Below are 23,010 nucleotides of genomic sequence, written 5' to 3'. Positions count from 1 at the left end.
GTTGTAATTATTCTGGAAATTGAGGAAGCGTTAGGACACTAAAGTTGATACTCCTTTAGTCTAGTGTTATTTTCACCTCTTTTGACTACTATAAGCCAATAGGTAGCTATCCTGGGACCTCAATTGTAAGGAGCAGTAAAAAAAAAAAAAAAAAAAAAAAAAACCCTTAAAGCTTAGGCTTTCTTAGTTGGTGTGATACAAATGTGAATTTATTGTCTGAATTGGAAATTTCCCAAACTGTTGACTTTTATGACCTTTTTTTTTTTTATAGAATAAGTGGGACTTGATCTTTATTTAGTCGCTCATTAGTATTTTAAAAAAGCATGTTATCAATATGATCATTAGTACTGAAAAGCTTATTGTGCCTATTGCTAGAAAGAATAGAATTCTAAAGTATGTAAATAACTTATATAAATTCTTACTTACAAAAGTGGCATCTGCCACTTTTTCATGTCTTGTACAATTTAGTAGATCCCATTTTCAGCTCATAAGTGACACATTAAAGTCATTCAAAGGATGTTTTAGGAGATACAAAGTGTTCTAATTTAGGAACTGAGTATGTAGTTGTAAATGATTTAAGCATACTAATCACAAAAGAAGTGTCATGGATACCATATTATCCTTTACATAGTCAATTACAGATTTTAAATTTGTGCTTTATATAGTAGTGCTTACCATCCAATGAATCATAGATGAAGAGGCTATAAATTATTTACTTATGATATTTTTGTTGCCTCCTGACCATGGGTTTTCACTTTTTATTTTTTCCTATACTTGCTCTATATCATTTTAGGATTTTTTTCTAAGCATTAAATCTTGTGAAGTTGGTAAATCTCATTTTGCTTTATTAGCAAGGAACGTTGATATTAAACAAGAAACAACTGTAGAACCATATTAATATATCAGTGTAAGACCTTACTATATTGAATCTTTCAGTTTTTATCAATTGAACTTATATGAATGAAATAATGGTTCAGAATTTATGAAAATGTTACTTAAAATTTAATTTAGAAGTGCATTCATAAGATTATTTTAAAGCATAGATACATTTCTTGTTAGAAGCATTTTCTTAACTTTTGGTTTTCTTAGACATTATTTGTTTGCTTGATTGCAGGGATCAGCAAACTTTTTCTGTAAAGAGCCAGATAATATTTTGAACTTTGCAGAACTTAACAGTCTCTGTTACAGCTGTTCATCTTTGCTTCTAGCATGAAAACAGCCATAGACAATACAAAAATGAAATTTTACTGTTGAAAACAGGCAATGGGCCAGATTTGGCCTGTGGACTGTAGTTTGCTGACTCCCTACTCTATTGGAATCTGAAAATTATTTTTTAAAAAATAGACAAAACAATAAAATCATCTTTCTGTTCTTCCTCTCCTCTGCACTCATTTTTAAAACCTCTTTATTATTTTTAACCCCTTTTTACAAATGAGGCACAGAGACAGTAAATAACTTGCCAAAATCACGCAGCTAATAATGTCAAAGCCAGGATATGGGCTCAGCCAGTCAGATGTGGAGCCCACACTTTTGACATTCGTCATGATTCCATATCGCTTTTATAACCAGTTATTATAGATAATGGTGAATATTTTTTAAATATTATAACCATATAAATATAGTATAAATTTTGTTATAGTATGATTTAATACTATAGAAATGTAAAATATAGAAAGTAAAAATCTCCTAGTCATCTCTCATCCCAGAGATAACCTCTTTTAAGTTTTTGTATACCTTTTCAGATTTTTTTCAGTATATATGTAAATACTTTACATACTTAAATGAGAATTATATTAATGTGTATTGACCTAAAAGCACTCTATAATCATAGGTAAAAGTCCTAAGTCAGAATATGTAAATCTTTGTTCTTTTAAAAATACTTTATAGTATTCCATTAAGAATGCTATAACATGTTACCCAAATCTCCATTGATGGATATTTAGAATTTTTCAAATCTTTTTTAATGTATTATTTTCGTGTGTAGACTATTAACTTTATTTTTTTAATAGTATGAAATATTCAGAACAGAAGAGGAGGAAAAAATAAAATCTCAGGGACAGGATGTTACATCGTCAGTATATTTCATGAAGCAAACGATCAGCAATGCCTGTGGAACAATTGGACTGATCCATGCTATTGCCAACAATAAAGACAAGATGCACTTTGGTAAGTTTTCATTACTGCTGTTTTCTCTCCCCCTAAGTGGCAAGTTAACTTTCTGAGCACTAGGTGGTGCTCTAGTTCTTTCTTTCAAAGTATTAAATAAAGCATTTCCCTCCCATCTTTATTTTATAATGGGATATTTGTGTGTGTGTGTGTGTGTGTGTATTTAGAAGAAATAGTAATGATTCCATTCTTTTCTACTGTTGATAAACAGAGATTTAACAAACAAAAAAATAACTTAAGCCCTATAATTTGTCCCAATATTCTTTATATTCCTAATTTACCAGTGAAAAGATTTCACCTGAAAAATAGATAGCATGCTTCTAGTGTTTTCATATATTATTCTCTTTATGATATCAAGCCCTTTCAATTTTATCTTCTTTAATATTCTCAGAATCTGGATCAACCTTGAAAAAATTCCTGGAGGAGTCTGTGTCGATGAGCCCTGAAGAACGAGCCAGATTCCTGGAGAACTATGACGTCGGTACCTTCTTTCTCTCTTGATCTCATATGTGGGCAAAGTTTTGTGGAATGGAAGATTCTGTTTGGGGATTTGTCTTGAAATGTAATTTTAAACAATTATGGATTTTGTCATATCCATTAAAAAAAAGCCTGTTGTGCCTTTCAGGTAACATTTTTAAATTGCCACTTCCTTTCTACGTCCAGAGCTAAATGAGAGGAAAAAAAAGCAGTTTGATTTATAAAATCTCTTATGACTGACTATTCCTTCCTATTCCTTCCCTACAATAAATATATACCTGGCAATACGCTATGTATCTTTCACTGGGAATTTAGAAGAAGACTGAAAACCAGTGGAAAAAACAAAGAGTTAAAGGTAGATTAGTCCACACTCTAGCTCTTTTATCAGTGTCATATTTTTGCATGTGTAAAGACAGAGGCCACATAATCTAGTTTTAAATGATTATACCATTTCATAGAATTTTCTTAGAATGGCATTTAAATTTTCTTATTTTTGAAACCTCTCTTTTGAAGACTTTACCTTTTTTAAGTTAATTTTTCAATTATAGTTGACATACAATATTATGTTTTTTACCTTTTAATAACATTATTAAGAGGATTGTAAATTCTTTGAAATTAGAAGCAGTATAGTGTACAAATTATTTGGCTAGAACAATGCAGAGTTTATGCCCGATAAATTTTTTGATTTAATTATGATGTTTTATATTCTAATGTGCTTTGATTATTTTAAATTGTTTTTTTCTTTTAAAAACCTGCAGATCTCATAAAACATCTTTATTTTACATAAAAACAGAATAAACAACCTAAAAGTCAACCCACCAGTGAAGGTAGCCACCATTAATATTTTTCATAGGGAGTATATATGTATATACGCAATTTTTTAAAACAAAAATTTGATCACACTGTAATATTGTTTTATGACTTGCTTTCTTCACTTAACTTATCACAAACGTATTACATACCAGTAAGTATATATTTGACATCATCATTTAATGGCTGCATAGCTTTCCATTGTAGTGTATTTTATTTAACCAATAAATTGTCATAAACTTAATATTTTTTCCTTTTTTCCACTGTTTAAAAAATACTACCAAGTATACCATAGTAGCTAAATCTTTGCATATATTCTTATGTACAATTATATGGAAATATATAAATTTCTAGAAGATAAATTGCTGGATCAAACACTGCATGTTTTTAAGGCCTTGATTCTTATTGCCAAATTGCCATTCATAAAGGTTGTACTTCCACCTGTAATTTACTACTTTGCCCATTTCTCTTCATCTTTGCTAATGGTGGGTATTATGAGAGCATTATTTGTTAAGTTCAGGAAACTAAAATCCCTAGCTTCTGATAAATGCATGCTTTTTGCTCCATATTTCTAAACTGCTGACTGAAACTGCATGATTAAGCATAAGTCCAGCCAGAGCTGCAGAGGAGCATGTAACCTGGAGAAACAGATGAGCTAAGCTTCTTCAGTCTCTGTCTATGAGATGCTTTATTCTAGTCTCAGTTGAATAAAGTGTTAAATGTAAGTTCTAATAGCTAAATAAGTTAAATGAGTCCTACTTATACCTGGAAATTACAAGTAATCCAATATCCAGTTTCCTAACTTCAGAGATTTGTGGGTGAGAAAATAAAGCAATTCATTTAGTTACTCAAATCATTCCTAAATATTTAGTATTAAACTTTTCCGAAATTTTCTCCAATTTATTGTTTCTTATGAGGCTTTAGGTGTTAAAATTTAGCATTGTTGCTTTAGTTTAAAAAGTAAGATACAGTCATTTTTTTCCTATTTATAATTAGTATTCTTATTACAGGCTATTCGAGTTACTCATGAGACCAGCGCCCATGAAGGTCAAACCGAGGTATTTCACATTTTTCAAAACACTTCTTGCCATGTGTAAATTAACCTTAGCGTTATTGTATGACATGTAGTTTTAGAAAATTATTTAGACTTTTTTGTCCTCTGAAGGCATTTGCTCATGTAAAAGTAGTCTCGAAGTAGCACAAGGACATGTTTTGACAAATTGGTAACATGCACTTTCATGTCGGCCATCTCAGTTCGTCTGATCATTTAGGTAGATTGCAGTGTCTTCCCTATCAGATTCCTTTGACTTGCAGGTATTTTGAGAAAAATACCTGCACGATAGTGCAGGTAGATAACTATGATCTTCAAGAGTCTTTACCACACTCGTCTTCTAGCAAAAAACTGCATCATTCTCTTTGCTAAGTGAATCTGTCCTGGGGCAGTGTGACGATCTTCATTGTCTCTACTGTTAGCTCGTTCTTCAGCTAGGTTGGCACTCCTCTCACCTCTTTTTTCATTCTTTCGGTGTCCCTCAGTCCCTCCTTCCATGTCTTCTTTCCCTCCAAACCTCACTCTCCCACCCTTGGGGAAGTTTTGTCAAAATAAATAGAATTGTAGTCATTTGGTATATTTATAATATATTTAAGTGTTAACACCAGAGAATTATAGACTTTCTTCTTTCTTATCTGTGACTCAAGATCATAGTTTTTCATGTAAAAAGGTGAATGCCTTTATTCTTTAAAAATACTTGAAAAATACCCAATTTAAAAATAAGAGAACTTAAACATACCCCCTATCATCAAAAAATTTTTCTTACAGGGAAAAAACAGGTTCATACTATGGTGTAACTACAGTTTTTCATAGATCAAACTGGGTAACTTTGAATGTGTATAAACCATTTAGAAATTTATACATTAATTCTTCTTAATTATATCACATTGTCTTGATTGTCTCAGATTCTGCTTTCAGAAATGTGGACATTTCCACACACACATTTACACATGTGCGTGCACACACACACACACACACATACACACAATGTGTCTAAGTGGCACCAGATTGGAAATTAATTAATTGCTCTGTTTTTGGAACTGTTTTATATAATCCTGAGCATGTTCTTAATCTTTACCATGCTTTGCTTTTCTTATTTGTAAATTTGTAGTGCTAAAATTAATAATGATTATAAACATGAGATTTGAAAAGAATTATTTATAATAAAGAAATTAAATGCTTTAATACATGTTTACTTTTTAAAAATTGTCTTCGTGACACCCTCTCTTGCCTCCTTTTTGGTGTTTTATCTAAATTAAGACTTTAGTACCTCATTTTAGATAACGTTCACATCTATTTTTCCAGACCTAAACTCCTTCATTTTTTCTAATCTTAGATGCATGTTAGACATCACCTGAATGACTACCGATATTTTAGAATGTGTTTATTCTTATTTGAGTTTATTATCTTGAGTTTATTTTTCCTGTTTCTTATAGTAGTTCCACCATACATTTTCCCCACTATCACTAATCTAATATAAATTTATGTAACTTGTTATGTAGCTTCTCACTCTTTAGTCTTTATTCTAATACTCATTCATTTTTACTCAGTTCTGCTGGATTACCTTTCCTGAAATCTAACACAAATCATTTGGCTACTCAAATTTTTCTAGGAGTTCCCTAGTGCATAGGAAACAGTGATTCTCAAGGTAAGGTAGAGGTAGAAGTTAGGACTTTCTGGATGGCTTTTTCAAATTGTACACCCATAAAAAATAACTTCGTCTCCTTTTGTATCTCCCATAGTTGAGAATCACTGTTAGAGTGAGCCATAATTTTTATGTATGTTATGGTCCTAAATGTTTTGGGATGGAAAAATAACATTTGAGAACAGTTCCCCAAGCATATGTAATAAATTTCAGCCTCTTTAGCCTACCTGTATTCAAAATTTTCCTCCCTCTTGTCCTAATTTATCAAAAGTATTTTCTCTTTCAATATTTCTCTCTAGCCATCCCTCACTTTACTGTTGCTGTTCTTTATCTCTTGAAATTTACTCATTCTAAAGATAGTCCTCTCAACCTCTGTTCTTCCAAATTCTACTCATCTTTCAAGACTTGGCTGAAATAGCAGTCTGCATCCATATGAGACTCCTACTATTTACATTTTAGCCGTTTATTTTCATATTCTTTTTAATTTAGTTAAGATACATATGTTTTCATATTTTAACAGCTCTGAAATGAAGATAAGTCTTACAGTTGATGTTATAATTTACTTGGTTGTGTTCCCTTCTTAGTGGTACATAAAATGACACATAACCAGCGGTGCCTTAGATTTGATGAAATGTAATATCATGTCTTTCTCACTATGGCTCTTAGACACAGGGTTGGTGTCTGATTCATTTGGGCATGCTCCAAAATATCCAACACCATTCCTTGCTCATAGATGCAGTACATATTATTAATTCACCAGAATTCACTCAGAATTATCCTTAGTGATATAAAAACTACAAAAAAGAAAATCCCCTAAATCTTGGTTTTTCATATTCCAATGAGTAAACAAAACATATCCATTAGCCATTGTTCCTCAATAGGGCACTATTCACATTTTGTGAAAGGTTCAGTTCTTTGTTGTATTGGGCTGTTTTGTGCATTCCAGGGTAGAATATGGATTGTTACATTCTAGTCAATATATGTTAGTGACTCCCAGTCACTGAGAGAACAAAAACCATACCTTTCCGAATCCAGTGTCAATCAGCTTAAAACTCCTGGAGCAGGAGCTGTGTTTGCAGCCATCTCATTTCCGCTTCTGTCACCGTCTAAGGGCCTTAGTCTTTGACGTTAATATTATCTCCATTACTCTCTATATTCTAGCGCATTGGTTTTTGTCAGTTCCTACAAATACCTAGGTCTTTCCTATTTGTTTCTACTTACTTTGGCTGCCATAACAAAAACCTCAGACTGGATGACTTTAAACAACAGAAATTTATTTTCTTACCAGTCTAGAGGCTAGAAGTAAATATAAAGTTGACACCGGGGTTGGTTTCTGGTGAGGGCTCTCTTCTTGACTTGTAGACAAGTACCTTCTTACGGTGTCCTCACGTGGCCTTTTGTCTTTGTACATGAGGAGAGAGAGAATTCTCTGTTCTTCTATGTACACCAGTGCCATGAGATTAGGACTCCATCCTTATGACCTCATTTAACCTTAATTACCTCTTTAAAACCCTGTCTCCAAGTACAGTCACATTGAGGGTTCGGGCTTCCACACATGAATTTTGGGAGAATACAGTTCAGTCTATAATACCATCTTTGTGCTTTCTAACAACCCAATACTCTTCTGGATATAGCTCCCCTCTTTTCATATTTGGCACCTTCTCATCCTTTAGATCTTACCTTAAAAGTAATTTTTCTGAGAGACTTTCTTTTATCACTATTACCTTATGAATTTTCTGTCATAAAATCCTGTCTATTTTCTTCCTGATACTTTTTAATAATTTATTAGTTTTTTTTTCCTTTTCTTTTTGTTTATTTTGTTTATTTACTAGGATATGAGTCCCATGAGGACATTTTTTTCTTTGTCACGTTCACCTTGACAGCCCAGGACAGTGCTTGGCATATATAGGCATTTATGAGAAATTACATAGTATAAAAGTAAAGAACACAGGATGTAGGTTGTGTACTGACTCCACTACTTAGTAACTTAGGTGAGATGTTTTCCTTAGCATAAAATGAAGATAATAACATGTACCTTATAGGAATGCCGTGAAGATTAATGACTTAATCATATACAATATTTAGAATAGTGCCTGGCATTTAGTGGGGCTTTGATAAAAATTAGGTGGTAATTTTATTTTACTAAGCATTGAAAAAAATGGTAGAGGATGAAGCCGAAGTAATAGGGTGAAGCCAAATCAAGGGGTGGCTTGGATTTTATAGATAATATGGAGCCACCAAGGAGTGTGTGTTAAGTGTTCAGCATATTGAGTTTAAGGTGAGTTTATGGGTCATGTGTGTAGTATTGGAGTTGGTTATGGAGTCTAAAGCTCTGGCGAGATATCTGTAGTGTTGTATATTTGTTTAGTAGTTATAACTTTGAGATTTCTACAGAAGGAGAGTAGTGGCGGATCACAATAAATCCCTGAGGCATGTGGGGGTTAAGGCAGTGGATAGAGGAAGAGGAGCCAGTAATGACAAACAGTATAATAGCAATGGCAGTCATCACTGACATCATCGATATTCTCTGTCAGAACATTTTCATGGGAATGGAGTAGTCAGAAGCCTTATTGTATGCAGAGATGTGTATACAAAATGAGATCAGAAAGCTGAGCCACCAAAATACAGTAGAAAATACAGGATTCGCTGCAGGATGCTGCTATAGAGTAATTGTTTACTTGTATGATTTTCCCCATCCCACCAGAATTGTTCAGAAATTTGGACAGTAGCCAACTTTACTTACGCTTCATTAATCTACACTGAAAGTTATTGCTTTCATGTTTCATGGATACATAAAACATGGAATATGAGGAAATTGAGGAATATGAGGATATGAGGAAATTAAATTATGTGCTTTTTAAATTATGAACAGATATCAGTGATATAATAATGGAAGCAATCTGCAAGTCAAATGTGCAAGCAAGGAAAAAATCCAAAAGGGTATTTTATTTGCCTCTAGATTCTTTTACTTAATAGATACTTATCTAAAAAACAATTTCTAAAGTTTGCTATTTATCCATATTAATCTAGGAGCCAACTCAGATATGAATAGAGATCTCCTGATGATTTATTATTTAACTTTTTATAAAAACAATAAATTTATTATACATACTGCTGAGGACCTTCCCTATAAGTTTGTAATAAAAACGAAAAATAATAAAAACTAGCACAACTGTTTTTTTTTTTAACATATGCCAATATGAAAAATATAACACAAAATACTTTTAGCATTTACGTTTATTTACTTCGAGCCTTTTTTAAATTCATTTTTGAACAGTTGAAATCAATTTCATGAGATTTTTTTTCTTAATATTTTATCATGAACATTTTCTTGTTTCATTAAAATCTATTCATAAATAATTCTTCATGGCTGTATACTCTCATGTGAATGAACCATAATTTACTTTCCAATTTCCTTAACTTTTGATGTTTTGATTGCTTTCAGTTTTTCAAGTTAAAAATCTAACTTCATTGAATATCTTTGTTATACATTTACTTATTCTAGGTTCTTTAAGATCATTTCTTTTAGGTAGAATTACCTTGAGTCAAAGAAATGAACATTTTTAAGGTTCTTGTTACATATTTGAAATTGTCTTTCTTTCGTTTGATCAACCAAATAATTTGTTTGGGCAGTTACTATCCCAGGTACTGTGCTAGGGGCTATATATACATAGATGAAAAAGATGTAGTTTGTGGCTTCAAGGATCTCTAACATCAGCCGAGATAGCCTCAAAAATTGACCTTGCCATTGTTTTATTCTGTTTTTAATATTTGGCTGTTTGATAGAGGGAAATAATATGTTTGGTTTCTAACGATCATCCAAAGACCTTTTGTAAAAGTTTATGATAAGAATTTAAATCACGAAAATTAAATTGTAATTAATCTGCAGTGAAGTATATAATCTATTTCAGTTAGTGTTATCCTATAAGAGAAAGTTTATGTGATTTATTGGATAAGCAATGGGTAAATTCTGGTTTCAATTATGTGTTCAAACATATGTATTCACAATTAAAGATACATCGTGTGCTTGCGTGCATGCATGTGTATGTTGGGTGGGTGGAGTGTCTAGTGGGCTCTTTGGCCCAGTCAAAACAAATTGTCAGCGGAGGAAAATAATGTCAAATTTCATCTTCACTAGATGCATAAGTATAGTTTTAATGGCTTCATTTTACTCTGAAGTATAGTTTTTAGTTATTTCAATTATGTTAGTATCACTGTTAAGATTCTCACATTTCTTTCACTCTAAAAAGGTTTATTTTCTTTTTTCCTTGACTTTAAAAGAAACTGTGAAGGTATTGAGAAGAGACTTAGTTCTTATATGCATACAATTTAGGTTCCTAATTATCTTGGAAGAATCACGTGGAAACAGTGAATGGGCTCTGATGAAAAGTATTGTGTATTTTAAGCTGTATAGTCCAGTTTTTCAAGAAATCTGAAATTTCAACTTTATTATCTTTTTTTTTTTTTTTTTCCGCTTTTCATACCTCATTTTCTTTATTTCATTCTAACAAGACTTAAGGTAACTCTTTTGGGTCAACTTCATTTTATTTCTTAGAATTGAGAAATGCTCTAGAATGTCTATCTTTTTGCCTCTGTCACTCTATCTTTTTTTTTTATTGTTGTCATTTCTTTTGCACATCATTCATTGAATACAGGCATGTTTAAAGAGTATGTGTGGAGTTGAATAGGAGAGCTGAGTTTGAAGGAAAGCGTACAATTAGGATTGCTCATAGTGGGGAAAATAATATTGAAATGTTTTTTTGTTCCTCTACTTTCAAGCACTGACACTATGCCTCCATACATGTAATCAGTTCTTTATCTAATATCACTTAAAAAATGATGTAAAAGTTGATTAAATTAGTTTTTGAAAGGCTAAGGCTGTAGTTACTACTCCATCCTATTACACTTTTTTCCTTAACAAATGTTTTGTCCTAAAATGGATCAAAATTGTCTTTTTTAAAATTTTTTATTCCTTTCTTTATCTTAAGTCTTGATTCTTCTTATTTTCTTTTCCAATGTCAGAGTTTTTAAAATGGAGCTATTAAACTATTACTATTTTAAAGGAAATTTCATAGCCTGAACTCATCAGTTTATTCTTCTAGATCTAACTAGATGTAATTGTTATATCTAAAAATATCTTCATTTTTTGAGGATGATGGATTTTTGTGTTTATTTTGTTTTAAATTACAACTTTCCAAAGCAGAGGGCTTTGTTAGAGTTTAAGATTTTTTTTTGTTTGTAGTAAATGAGAATCTTATTTAGGGGTACTCTCAGATTATAAAAAGATTAAAATTTCTGAGACAAAGTTTGGCCAGCTTAACGATGGTGAAATTAATTTAATGTAACATGTAGAGATAGGTCATTATATATTAACAGCGATTCCTGGCATAGAGAATTATGAATAGAAGTGAGAAAAGAAAGTTGTTAAACCAGTAGGGGAAAAAAGTCAAGAGTATCTTGAAATCTGTGGGCACCTTGATTTATTAGGTGAACAGAATGAAGAAATTTGCCATTATCCAGATTTTCCATGGAATATGTAGTGGTATTTTGTGTATTTTGATGCCAAGCCCATGTTTTACTTTGACTTCTTTGCCAACTGAACATAGATACTCTGCAGGAAAGTTTGCATCTTTTGCATGAATCCTATTGTAAACTTGGATCTTAAATTTCATATATTTATTACTATACTGAAATTTACTTGAAAATGTACAGTAATCCATTTGGAATTAATTTATAATTTTGATTTTAAACTTAAAGTTTCACATATGTACATGTTCTCATACTTGTGCACACTCATGTCCTCATACATGTATGTAGAAACATTATAATTTTACTTCGTTTCATAGCATTTGGCAGCTGTAGAGAAGTTCTTGATTTTTTTCCCTTTCCATTTGTCATTGTTTAGACTCGGTATTGCTAAAGTCTGAAAGCACGTGCCAATGAAAGTACATGGACATAACTTAAAATTAATTGTCATGATTAAGTGCATATTTTATTAACAGGTCAATAAAAGGAATCATGATTTCTAATGATTAATAAGCTAAAACTTTTAAAAGATCGAATTTCATCATTTTCAGTATTTTATTCCATTTCTGCATTGTAAAGGTATTATGAAGAACATGCACATTTTTCTCTACTAGAAATCCACAAATATTGTAGGTACTCAAGCTAAAATAGTCTCACCGTGAGGTACTTGGCATTCCTGGGAATATTGGGCATCATTTTTGGGTGGTACAGTGTCAGTCTTGACTATTCTTTAGTGTCACTTACGGGTAAATACAATAGATATTGAGGTGCTTATCAGTTTTTTCTAAGTATATTTAACTTAATTCTCACTGCTTTTGAAAGTATGTGTCATCTTATAATGATAGTTACCATTTACTGAACCCATCTTATGTGGTAGGCATTATACTAGTCTTCTCAGTTCCTTAAGATAGGTATTAGCCCATTTTATAAACTAGAAGACTAACAGTTACTAACTTATCCAAAGATACACAGCTAGTACGTACTGCCCATATGGCAACAAAATGTACAGATACATCAAATTGCCAAAACAAAAATAAAGAAACTGAGATTTTTTTTAATTTAAAATATTTTTTCCTGAAAGCAAAGTTACACAGAACTAATAATTTAATGCAAATATGTAATGAATTACAAATGAATATTCAGAGTTGTGCTTTGTTCTTCAAAGGTAGCTCTTATTCAGCAGTAGATTTTTCCTTATTTTAAACATAAAATCCTACCCATAAACCAACTAGTCTTTTGGTAATCATGTTATGTATATTTTGGAAAACACTAATTATGTTAAGTATCTACCAGCTAATTAATGATCCCTTTATGTTCAGGAAATTACATGGTTATAATGATATTTTTTCTTAATAACAGGATTCTCATTTAAATAAAATGTTTTAGATATAAGCCAAACTCTACTTCTTTTAGCATTTTAGAATAATTTAGAGTTAAACATTTAGAATAACCTTCCAAACACTTGATTTCTTAATAGAGAAATACTTTCAGGCCAACCCTGTGTTCCTTTTTTTTTTTAAAGGTCTATATTGTTTCTTTTTAGTCCGCACAGCATTTCTAATTCTGTAGTTATTATTAAATGTTTAAAAGACTAATGTCTTCATTTTTTTATACACATACTGAAGGAAAAGCGAGTTGGCGTTTTAGACAGACACAGTCCCCCTACCTTTTTATTAAAGGTTCGATTAATTTCTTTTTAGCCTTCATGGCATTTCTTTTCTTTCTTTCTTTCTTTTTTCTTTTTGTTATTATTAAGCAGTTTAAAGAATTGGTCACTCATTTTTACAGGTACAAAGTGACATGCACCTTAATGGTAAAGGAATAATAATTTGGCCTTTTAGGACCTGGGTATTTTATTTTTTGTTTTATTTATTTATTTATTTTTGAACTATTTCTATAGTTCTGGGTTTTTTTGAACTATTTTGAAATATTTCTATTTTTAAAAATAGAAATATTTGAATAGTGTATGAGTAATAAAAATAGGAATAGTAATAGATTCGCCTCTATGAATTAAATTAGTTCCCAGCTGATGGGTGATTGGTTTTGTATGTAATGAAAACTCCAAAATTGGATTCAGGAGTCACAGTTTCTGCCTCTTGTTTTGACAGGCATAGTTACATGCCTTCAGGCAAGTCAACCAAGTCCTTATGCCTCTGAAAAGAACCCAGTGCTGCCTTGATGCTTACAGACTATTTCGCATAGCTCACTCTGTGTGTGTGTTTTTTAATTCTGAGAGGATTTAAGTCAGAATCAGAATGCTTAAAAATCTCTTTAAATTAATGGACCTAATTCCTCCATGCAAAAATAACTTATTAAATTCCTTAGAGTTCTTTCTGAAGAGCAAAACACTTAATCTGCTTTTAAAAACGTAGAGATTCTGAAAAGCCTATTCTAGGTTTTCCAAACTGTAATGAAGAGATAGGTTTATATTACATATAAAGTGATGTATACGAGGTCATGTTGTACTGTTGCAACACCCAAACAGTAAGCAGATGGGGCACAGATTCAGTGTTAACGTCCTGGAAAACATTGATGTTTTTAATAATTTTAATGAAATACATAATTTTTAGCAATTTTGAATTTCTCTACCAGACCTGAAAAACTGAGGAACTGAGTTCTTTATTCAGATACTCTAGAAAGTGAAGTCTTATTTTAAGACTCTTCTGAAAGACTCAAGAATAAACTGTAGATATTTGATCTTTTCTAATTGGTATAAAAAGCAATGTGAAAATTGGATATCCACCTCACATTTTAAATTTTTTTTATTTGAAAGTAAGGCTAACTTAGTTACTTACCTAAGCAACTGTATTGACAGCTAATATTAGGAAAATGTAAAAGCTAGTGTCTCTAATCTTTATAAGACCAAGAAGAAAACCTAGAAATTTTAAGATTCCATAATAGCATTCTTCATATCAAAGTCCTTTCATCTATTGAAATATTACTCAAAATTCTTTTCCTGAATTATCATATAAATTTTCATTGGAATTTAAAATATATATGATGTACACTATGTCTATATTATTAAATTGTTTTTACAAATTGTAAAGTTGGAGAAGATATGTATACATTGTATTCATTTAGCATTAGGAGGCAAAAGTAAATATAATGACATTAAAAGTATAGAATTATTGGTTCTAATATTTAACATTTCAACATATTAATTTACTTATTAACAACAATACTTAGTATGCTGGCGCTCAGGCAGTAAGATAGTGGCTAAAAATTTTCCCTGCCTAAGAGCTTTACCAAGGTAGTTACAAGTAGAACAGTCACAATATAGTAATATACAATCCTGTTTTTTATGTTGTGGAGCACTTGCCAGCTACACACACACACACACACACACACCACAAACTTTGCTACATGCTACATGTAAACTCATTTGACAGGGTGTAATTTCGAACTTCTCCTTTTTTTTAAATTTATTCCTCTTATATAAGTTTACATTGGAAAATATGAGCAAGAAGAGGGCTAAAATCATCCATAGATAACCTGATAGTATGTGGGCAAAAATTATATTTTTATATTTAAATAGAAATTATCACAATATCTATCTTATAGGATAATTATGAGGATCTGTAGATCTATAACATTTGGTGCACAATAGTGAGCACTCAGTGTTAGCTATTATAATTGTTGACTGATTGATGACATACATACCTATGTGAACATATTCACCACAGCATAATTTGTAATTGTAGAAAACTAGAAACAACCTAAAGATGCAATAATATATTTATGGTACATCTATTTAAGGAATAATATGTTGCTATGAAAAATAATGTAGAAATATACTTATTGAGGTAGCTAGATGGCCAAAATATATGGATAGTGAAAAAATCAACATGAAGAAACATAAACATGTAAAAACAGAATGCTAAATATTTTAACAAACTGCTAAAGCCCAAGTATAAGCTAGCGTGAAACTGTAAAATCCCTATAAGCAGCTGAAAAAGGGGAGCTCACATTCACTCTTCACAGAGCTTACTGAGTGCTTATAAGGATAGACTGGATACAAGGCAGGAAAGAGCCCTAACTTGCAGGCCTGGGGGAAGGGAGCAGCTTCTACTTTGGGAAGGGTACCAGGCCTAGATTCTTCTCCCCTGTGGAATAAAACCTAAAGACATAGAGACAGAAAACCGTATCTGGGGAAAGGAACAAATAAAATCCACCCCTTCAGGGGAGGGTCAGGATACTCCTATGAGAGAAATCAGTGGAGAAGGAAGGCTACCTTAGAAAGCCTTGTTCTTGATATAGCCTACCTATCATGGAGGCTAAACTAGATAACAAAGATGCCTCCACCTACCCATCATTGGATCAGCAAGCACCAATAAACATGTATCAGAAGTCAAGGGATGGGTTAAAAACATGAAGAGAGACCTTTTTTGAGGCACAGTCTCTAAATACAAGCCTAAAACTGAGTAGAGCGAGAACACTGAAAAGGAAAGCATCCATCAATCCAACTCCTACCATAAGCACAAGGTAATGTGAAGTGAATTTTAAGTAGGTGGGTAACCATAGCGAAAACAAAACCCATACATCACAACTCCTGACTATATCGACTCAATTCTACACACTGAAAGCTTAGCAGAAGAAGAGGCATGCCTGTTTCCAGTCATAAATACTACTTATTTTAGCCTTCATGCTCCTACACAAGATGTGTGGCTTTTAACCAAAAATTATAAGACAAAGAAGGAAATGAGAAAATAACACTGTCACAAAACAAAGCAGTCAACAGAATCAGACTCAGATGTGATCCAGATGTTGGAAATGTTAGATGCAATTTAAAATAACTATGATTAATATGTTAAAGGCTCAAGCATAAAAAGTGGACAGCATATACCAACAGATGGGGAATATCAACAGAGAGTTAGAAACTAGTAGAATCAAACAGAAATGCTAGTAATTAAAAATATGGTACCAGAAATGAAGAATGCTTTTAATGAGTTCACCAATAGATTCAACAGAGCTAAGAAAGAATCAGTAAATATGAAGATGAATCATTAGCAATTTATCCAAATTGAATCATAAAAATAAAAAATCATGGGGAAAGAAAACCCCAGATCATCACAGCCACAATGTAAAGCAAAGTATACATGCTTTACTCACCAAGTTCTATTGATTGTACCTCCTATATCATTTTTGTTCTTAGCCTCATTTTTTTTCACTTTTAAAATCAATTTATCAAGGGATTAAGAAGTAAAATTTGGCAGTTACAAAGCAGTCATGGGGATGTAAAGTACAGCATTAGTTGAAAATACTGTAATAACTGTATAATGTCAGATGGGTATTAGACTTATCTGATCACTTCATAAGGTATATAAATGTCTAACCACTAAGCTGTACACCTGAAACTAATATAATATTGAATATCAACTGTAATTTAAAAACAACAACAACAACAACAAACTATAAGATGTTGAAGGCAACCAGAGGAAAAAGACATATTAGATACAGAAAATCAAAGATAAAAATTGTAACAGACTTCTCATCAGAAGTTATGCGAGCCAGAACAATGGAACAACATTTTTAGTGCTAAAAGAATTCAATAGAACAAAAATATCTTTTAAAAATAAAGAAGAAATAAAGACTTTGACACAAACAAAAACTGGGAGGATTCATTACTAGAACTTGGATCTATACAAAAAAAAAAAGGAGAGCACTGGAAATGGAACAATTGAAGGTAAATATAAAATAAATTTTTTTCTTGTAAAAATTGTTCTAGACATAATTGGCTAGCTAAATAAAAATTAGTAACTGTGTACTACAAATTTATAGCATATACAAAAGTAAAATGTCTGATAATAACAGCACAAAGAACAAAAGAAAGAAATTGGAAAATACTGCTGTAATGTAATGAAGTGGTGTAATGTGATTCGAAGGTACACCATAACTAAAGATATATATTGTAAATCCTAGGGCAATTACTAAAAAAGATAAAAAGTATAAACAATAAAACAGTAGTACACATAAAATAGAATCATTAAAATAACCCAAAAATCGTAGAAAAGGAACAAAGAACAGGTGGAAAAAGTAGAGAACTGGGAAGATGATAGATTTAAATACAACTATATTAATAATTAAACAAAATAAAATGTAAGTAGTCTAAACGTAAATACAGATTGAAAGAAAGGTTATCATATTGATAAAAAGCAAGACTCAATTATATGTTCTTTACAAGAAATTTGCTTTAAATATAAAAACATGAAAATATTAAAATGGAAAGAATGAGAAAAGTTGTATAATCAAAAAAGAAAAAAAAAGCTGGGATAACTATATTAACATTAGATGAAGTAGATTTCAGAATGAGGACTATTACCAGTGATAGAGAAGGACAGTACATAAGAAAAAATAGGCCAGTTCACCAAGAATACATACATATTACAAAGTTTATATATGAAGCTAAAAATAGAGCTTCTAAATAGGTAAACACCTATAAAACTGAGGGTAGAAATAGATAAATCTACACTTATAGCTGGAGATTTCAACACTCATCTCAATAACTGGTTAGACAAATAGACACATAAAATTAGTAAGAACATAGAAGACCTAAACAATACTATCGAACAACTTAGCCCTATTAAGAATTATGGAAAACTCCATTCAACAACAGCTGATTATTGTTTTCAAATGCATATGGGATGTTCAGGATGAGACCATGTTCTGGATAAGAAAATAAACTTTAACAAATTTAAAAAAGTTCAATCATACAAAGAATATCTCCTAACCATAATGCAATTAAATTAGAAATCAGTAACGGAAAAAAAAAAAGTCTGGAAAATCCTTAAATCTTTAGAAATTAAGAGCACACTTCTAAATTACTCATGGATCAAAGAAGTTACAATACAAATTAGAAAACATTTTGAGCTGATTGAAAAAATTTTTAAAACTTAAAAAATTTTCAGGTTGCAGCAAAATCAAGGATTAGAGAAAAATATACATTAAATGCTTATAATAAAAAAGAAAAAGCAGGCATTAGAGAAATATCTATAGCATTTAATGCTTATATGAGAAATGACTTAAGTTTTTACCTTAAGGTAGAAAAATAAATAAACGTGAAGCATGCAGAAGGAAGAAATAATAAATATGAAGTGAAAATCAATGAAATCCATTATTGTACTAGAGGTCTCAGCCAATGCAGTAAGGCATATGAATTAAAAAGGAAGGAATAAAAATGTCTATTTACAGAGAGCACGATTTTTAATGTAGAAAACTGTTTATTAGAAAATGAGTGAAGTGAGCTGTGTGTTTATGTCATAAAAGACTGTTGGAAATGTTCCAGGATGGTAAAATGACACGACAGGTAAATTCAATACCTGTTCTTTGATTAAATCCTGAGGGAAAAAGCTACAAAGAGCATGAATAGGTCAACTCTGAAAATAAAATATGATAGAAGATTAGACAAAAGTATTATATCTATATATAATTATGAAGGTGATAAAAATATTCTATCAATATAAAATTATAAAGGTGATAATTACTGCTATGAGAATTCTCTTAGTGTTAGGAAATACCAAAGTATTTAGGAGTAAAGGGCTATGATATGTATAACTTATGTTCAGCTGGTTTAGAAAAAAAATTATGTACAGAGTGAGGAAGAGAGGCATGTAAGAAAGATGATAAAGCAAATCAGGGTAAAATGTCGTAGGCAAATCTAGGTGTTTTTTGTTTTCATAACTATAAATTTGAAAGTATTTTTTTAATAAAAGTTTTGAAAAAGGCTCTTCAAAAATGGCAAAAGAAGAGGGCCATGAAAGCATTATACTTGAAATCGGAAATTGCTTTTCTCACAGTAGGCAGTAGTGACGGATGAGGTAACGTCTGCTTCTGAAGAAAGAACAGGTTTGCTTACTGCTTGCTGTAAAACACTGGTTTCTCCATATCCGGTGTTCCCCTCCCCTCCTGTATGGAGCCTGCGCTGTGTGCAGCCATCCATCTGGGCCCTCCTTGTTGTCCTTACATGAATTAACATAAACATACCGATCATCATGCTCCTTGCTGTGCTATCAGAAATGTCCTTTTCCTTGGACCCAAGAGTCTCATGTCTTCTGCCAGCACCCATGGAAGAGTAATAGACTGACTTTTTAAACTGAAAGGGTAAAATCAAATCCCAGACCTGGTAGTTTAGTCCTCTGAACAGTCTGGGATTCTTAATGTGTTTCTGATTGGCCCTTTTTTATTACGAGCAGATGACGTATTTACAAACATGTTTTTAAACCCTCATCCCAACAATAGCTTTATTTTAGGTTAGTGTACTGTTTACAAAGATCAAAAGTACTAATAATTAGGATCATAGAATTTTCAGGATTGAACAAGTCTTAGAAATCATTCAGGGGAAATCCCTTTACTTTCCTAAAGAGAACAGGTTTATGGTTAATGTAATTCATTGTCACTAAGCAAGGACTTATCTCACCATTATTGCTTCTTCTCACTATGGTTACAAGTGATTATAATTTTGTCATACTGCTTGAAGTTGTTTTTTTATTTCATGTGGTGTTATTTGTTAGAGGTGACAATTGCAAAATATTTGAATTACCATAAATCAATTATTGTAAGCATGTTCATTTTATGGAAGACTGTTGGGTCATATTTGGCTTTGTGGTTAAATACTGTATGAAAGGGTAACTCAAAATATCTAATTTTAAGAGAATTACTTCTTTCTTCATTAGGCTCTTGTCTAATAAATTAGTACTGAAATCTTCCTCTAATAAATTAGTAGTGGAATCTTCCACTTAGGCTGTATACCATACCAATTAAGATCATTGGATTCTAGAACCGGATTTCCTGTGTTTGAATCCCAACCCTGCCACGTGGGGGCAGTGTGCCCTTGGTTATGTTACTTAACTTCCTTGAGCTCTGATTCATTTGTAAAATGGGAATAATTATAGTACCTGTCTCATGGGTTACTGGGAGATTAAATAAATTAATACATATAAAGTGCTTAAAAGAGTGCCTGGCACAAAGTAAGTGATACATATTTTAATTAATACTATCGTTTACTAAAAAAGGGTTAATAGGCCATGATCATTTCCATTTAACTTGTCAGCCTAAGAAAGAGGATAGTTTATACAGGTCATCAGTTTGGGAGGGGTTTATTTCATTTCTTTTTATATTTTGAAATGTTGTTTTTGTTTTTCCCTTAGAGCTTATTCACTCAAGTTCCTTTTACCAGGGCCTATCACCATACAGTTCTCTTCTACACATTATTTTTGGTGTGTTTTATATGTGTTAACATGTTTTATGTGTGTGCATTCCTTTTTTAAAAATAAGGTGTAATAATTCCATTTTAGTGGCTTTTAAATAATTCCATGAGTCTGTGCTATGCAAATGAGGATATAAAATATTTTAAATGTGCACTTACAGAAGCTATGGCATATAACCTGATACGTTGGTTATATTTTTCCACTTTACCCGCTTTTAACTAATATTCATTACATCTTTTTCTAGATTATGGTTCATTAAAAGTACTAGACCATATAAATACTAGTAAGACCATACGTTGCTTTTAAGAATAAGTGATCACCCAGTAACGTGGTCTAAGTAAAATGTTCTCTTTTTTAATTATGTAGTCCTCCTCGCCATCCTCATCACAGCCTCATTGTAGCCACTGCAGAACGAAGGCCTCATCATTGTGTCACCATGCATCCCTGCCCTGGGTCAAACGTAACCATGTAGACCCTGCAAAGGCTACCAGTCCATCTCTCCGTCTTCGTCGCTGGCGACCCTTCTTACGCCTACCATCTATGGGTCTCCATTCTGTTGTAAGTGTAGTCAACCTTCCATCTCTTCTTCCAGTGATAAGGGCAGTCCTTTTTTTTTTCTTAAACTTCTTCAGTCTTCAAAGTGCTTTCCTCTTGGTTCACTCAACCATTAGCTTTTCCCCAGTAAGACTGCAAGCATACCTCTGTGCTCTGCAGTCTACCTGGACTTTCACCAGTGCCTTGGTGAACATCCATCTTTCCACTCCATAGCCTGCCAACATAAGCTTGCCTGCCTTTCGATGAGTACTGATTGACATTCATGATAATGTTTAAGTTCCTATCAGTTGTTAAAGTGAATATGTGTTCTCTTCCCCTTCATCTTTCTGATTTCATTTAGTTGACTCAGGTCAACAAATGCTGTGTACCTTCTGAGTTCTTTTCCATCTCTTTTTTTTTTTTTTTTCTTTTTTCGTGTTTCCGAACATGACTTTAGTCTCTTGTCATGCTCTGGGGTGCTGTACTTATTCTATCTTTAATCTAATCCTTCATGGTGTAGGGTATTTCATCTAAGCTATTTTATTCCCTGAGGCGGCTCAGGTACTTGGTTTAATCTTGACCCAATCTTCCCTGCCTATTCAGTTTCTAAACATCTTTCCAAGTAGGAGGTGAAGATTTTCTCCTTGTGAATTGATACAGGCTTCCCACAGATTTTGTGATTTCTCCTTCTTAGGTTGATAATATTAGCAAACTTAAAAAGTACATTTGTTCTTGTAATCTTGCTAATTATTTTAAACATTGAGGTTGATGATTGAATTCTAACAATTCTCATAATTGAAATAACCTTTAGGATCAGCAACTACAGCTCTTATCTCTCATGTTATCTTTCATGCCACCGTTAGTGGCAAGGACTGTGTTTTGGTAGAGCCTACCTAGAAATGTTACACCTGAAAGATTTGCTGTATGCCATACAGTTATAAGAAACTTGACACTTCTATAAGTCATGACTTTCAAAGCCAGAAGAAGTCTGATTACACATACATTCAATGCTTAAAAAAAAGTTGGTGTCAAACATCCCTTTCTCCCCCTTGTTTACTCTTCTAGAGCTATACTCCAATTATGAAGCGATGTCTTGGCACTTTTTCTTAAACATCCGCTTCCACCAGATATCAGTATGGTCATCAAAATAGCCATTCATTTGTTCTGAGTATCAACAAACTGGTGTCTTCCTGTTTCATTACCGTCGTTGGGCCACAGTATGCATTTCTCATTTTTATTCATTTATCATGTGATATTTGTTGCTTCCCTGCTGTGCCATACACTGTTTGGCAAAGTAGGAGATATAAAATGAATTATATGATCAGAGTAAAATCCTAATTTTGTAAATTCTGACTTTGACACAATTGATTATAAATATGAATCAATTTCTGTATACTTAAAAATATTCTAAATATAAATGAACATGTCATAAAAATTGTTTTTCCCACCTTATGTGCTTTTATATATTGTTGATCTTTGCTTCATATTAATTCCATTGCTTTATAGCTTCATAAATATTTTCAGAGCCTTGAGGTTAAGAACATGGATTCTAGAATGACACTGCCTGAGTCTGAAATCAAATTCCATCACTTACTAGC

The 23,010-nt window shown here is 32.1% G+C and overlaps 1 protein-coding gene across 3 annotated transcripts in view; it reads left to right on the top strand.

Moving 5' to 3' along the window:
• UCHL3 (ubiquitin C-terminal hydrolase L3) overlaps nt 1-23,010 on the top strand; it is a 40,391-nt gene that overhangs the window by 10,813 nt on the left and 6,568 nt on the right. Inside the window, exons 4-8 of one of the 3 annotated variants that reach the window (XM_016149359.2) lie at nt 2,010-2,166; nt 2,558-2,643; nt 4,464-4,511; nt 21,245-21,436; nt 22,478-22,649. In XM_016149359.2, coding sequence (XP_016004845.1) covers nt 2,010-2,166; nt 2,558-2,643; nt 4,464-4,511; nt 21,245-21,436; nt 22,478-22,522 — 528 coding nt within the window. In that variant the 3' untranslated portion in view covers nt 22,523-22,649. Of the gene's footprint in view, nt 1-2,009; nt 2,167-2,557; nt 2,644-4,463; nt 4,512-21,244; nt 21,437-22,477; nt 22,650-23,010 lie in introns of those variants that run through there. The other 2 variants (XM_036228900.1, XM_016149360.2) reach the window with 2 other exon arrangements.

The sequence above is a fragment of the Rousettus aegyptiacus genome, unplaced genomic scaffold (assembly GCF_014176215.1).
Source record: "Rousettus aegyptiacus isolate mRouAeg1 unplaced genomic scaffold, mRouAeg1.p scaffold_m13_p_11, whole genome shotgun sequence".
Classification (NCBI taxonomy): domain Eukaryota; kingdom Metazoa; phylum Chordata; class Mammalia; order Chiroptera; family Pteropodidae; genus Rousettus; species Rousettus aegyptiacus.
This window is presented reverse-complemented; position numbering and strand designations above follow the sequence as displayed.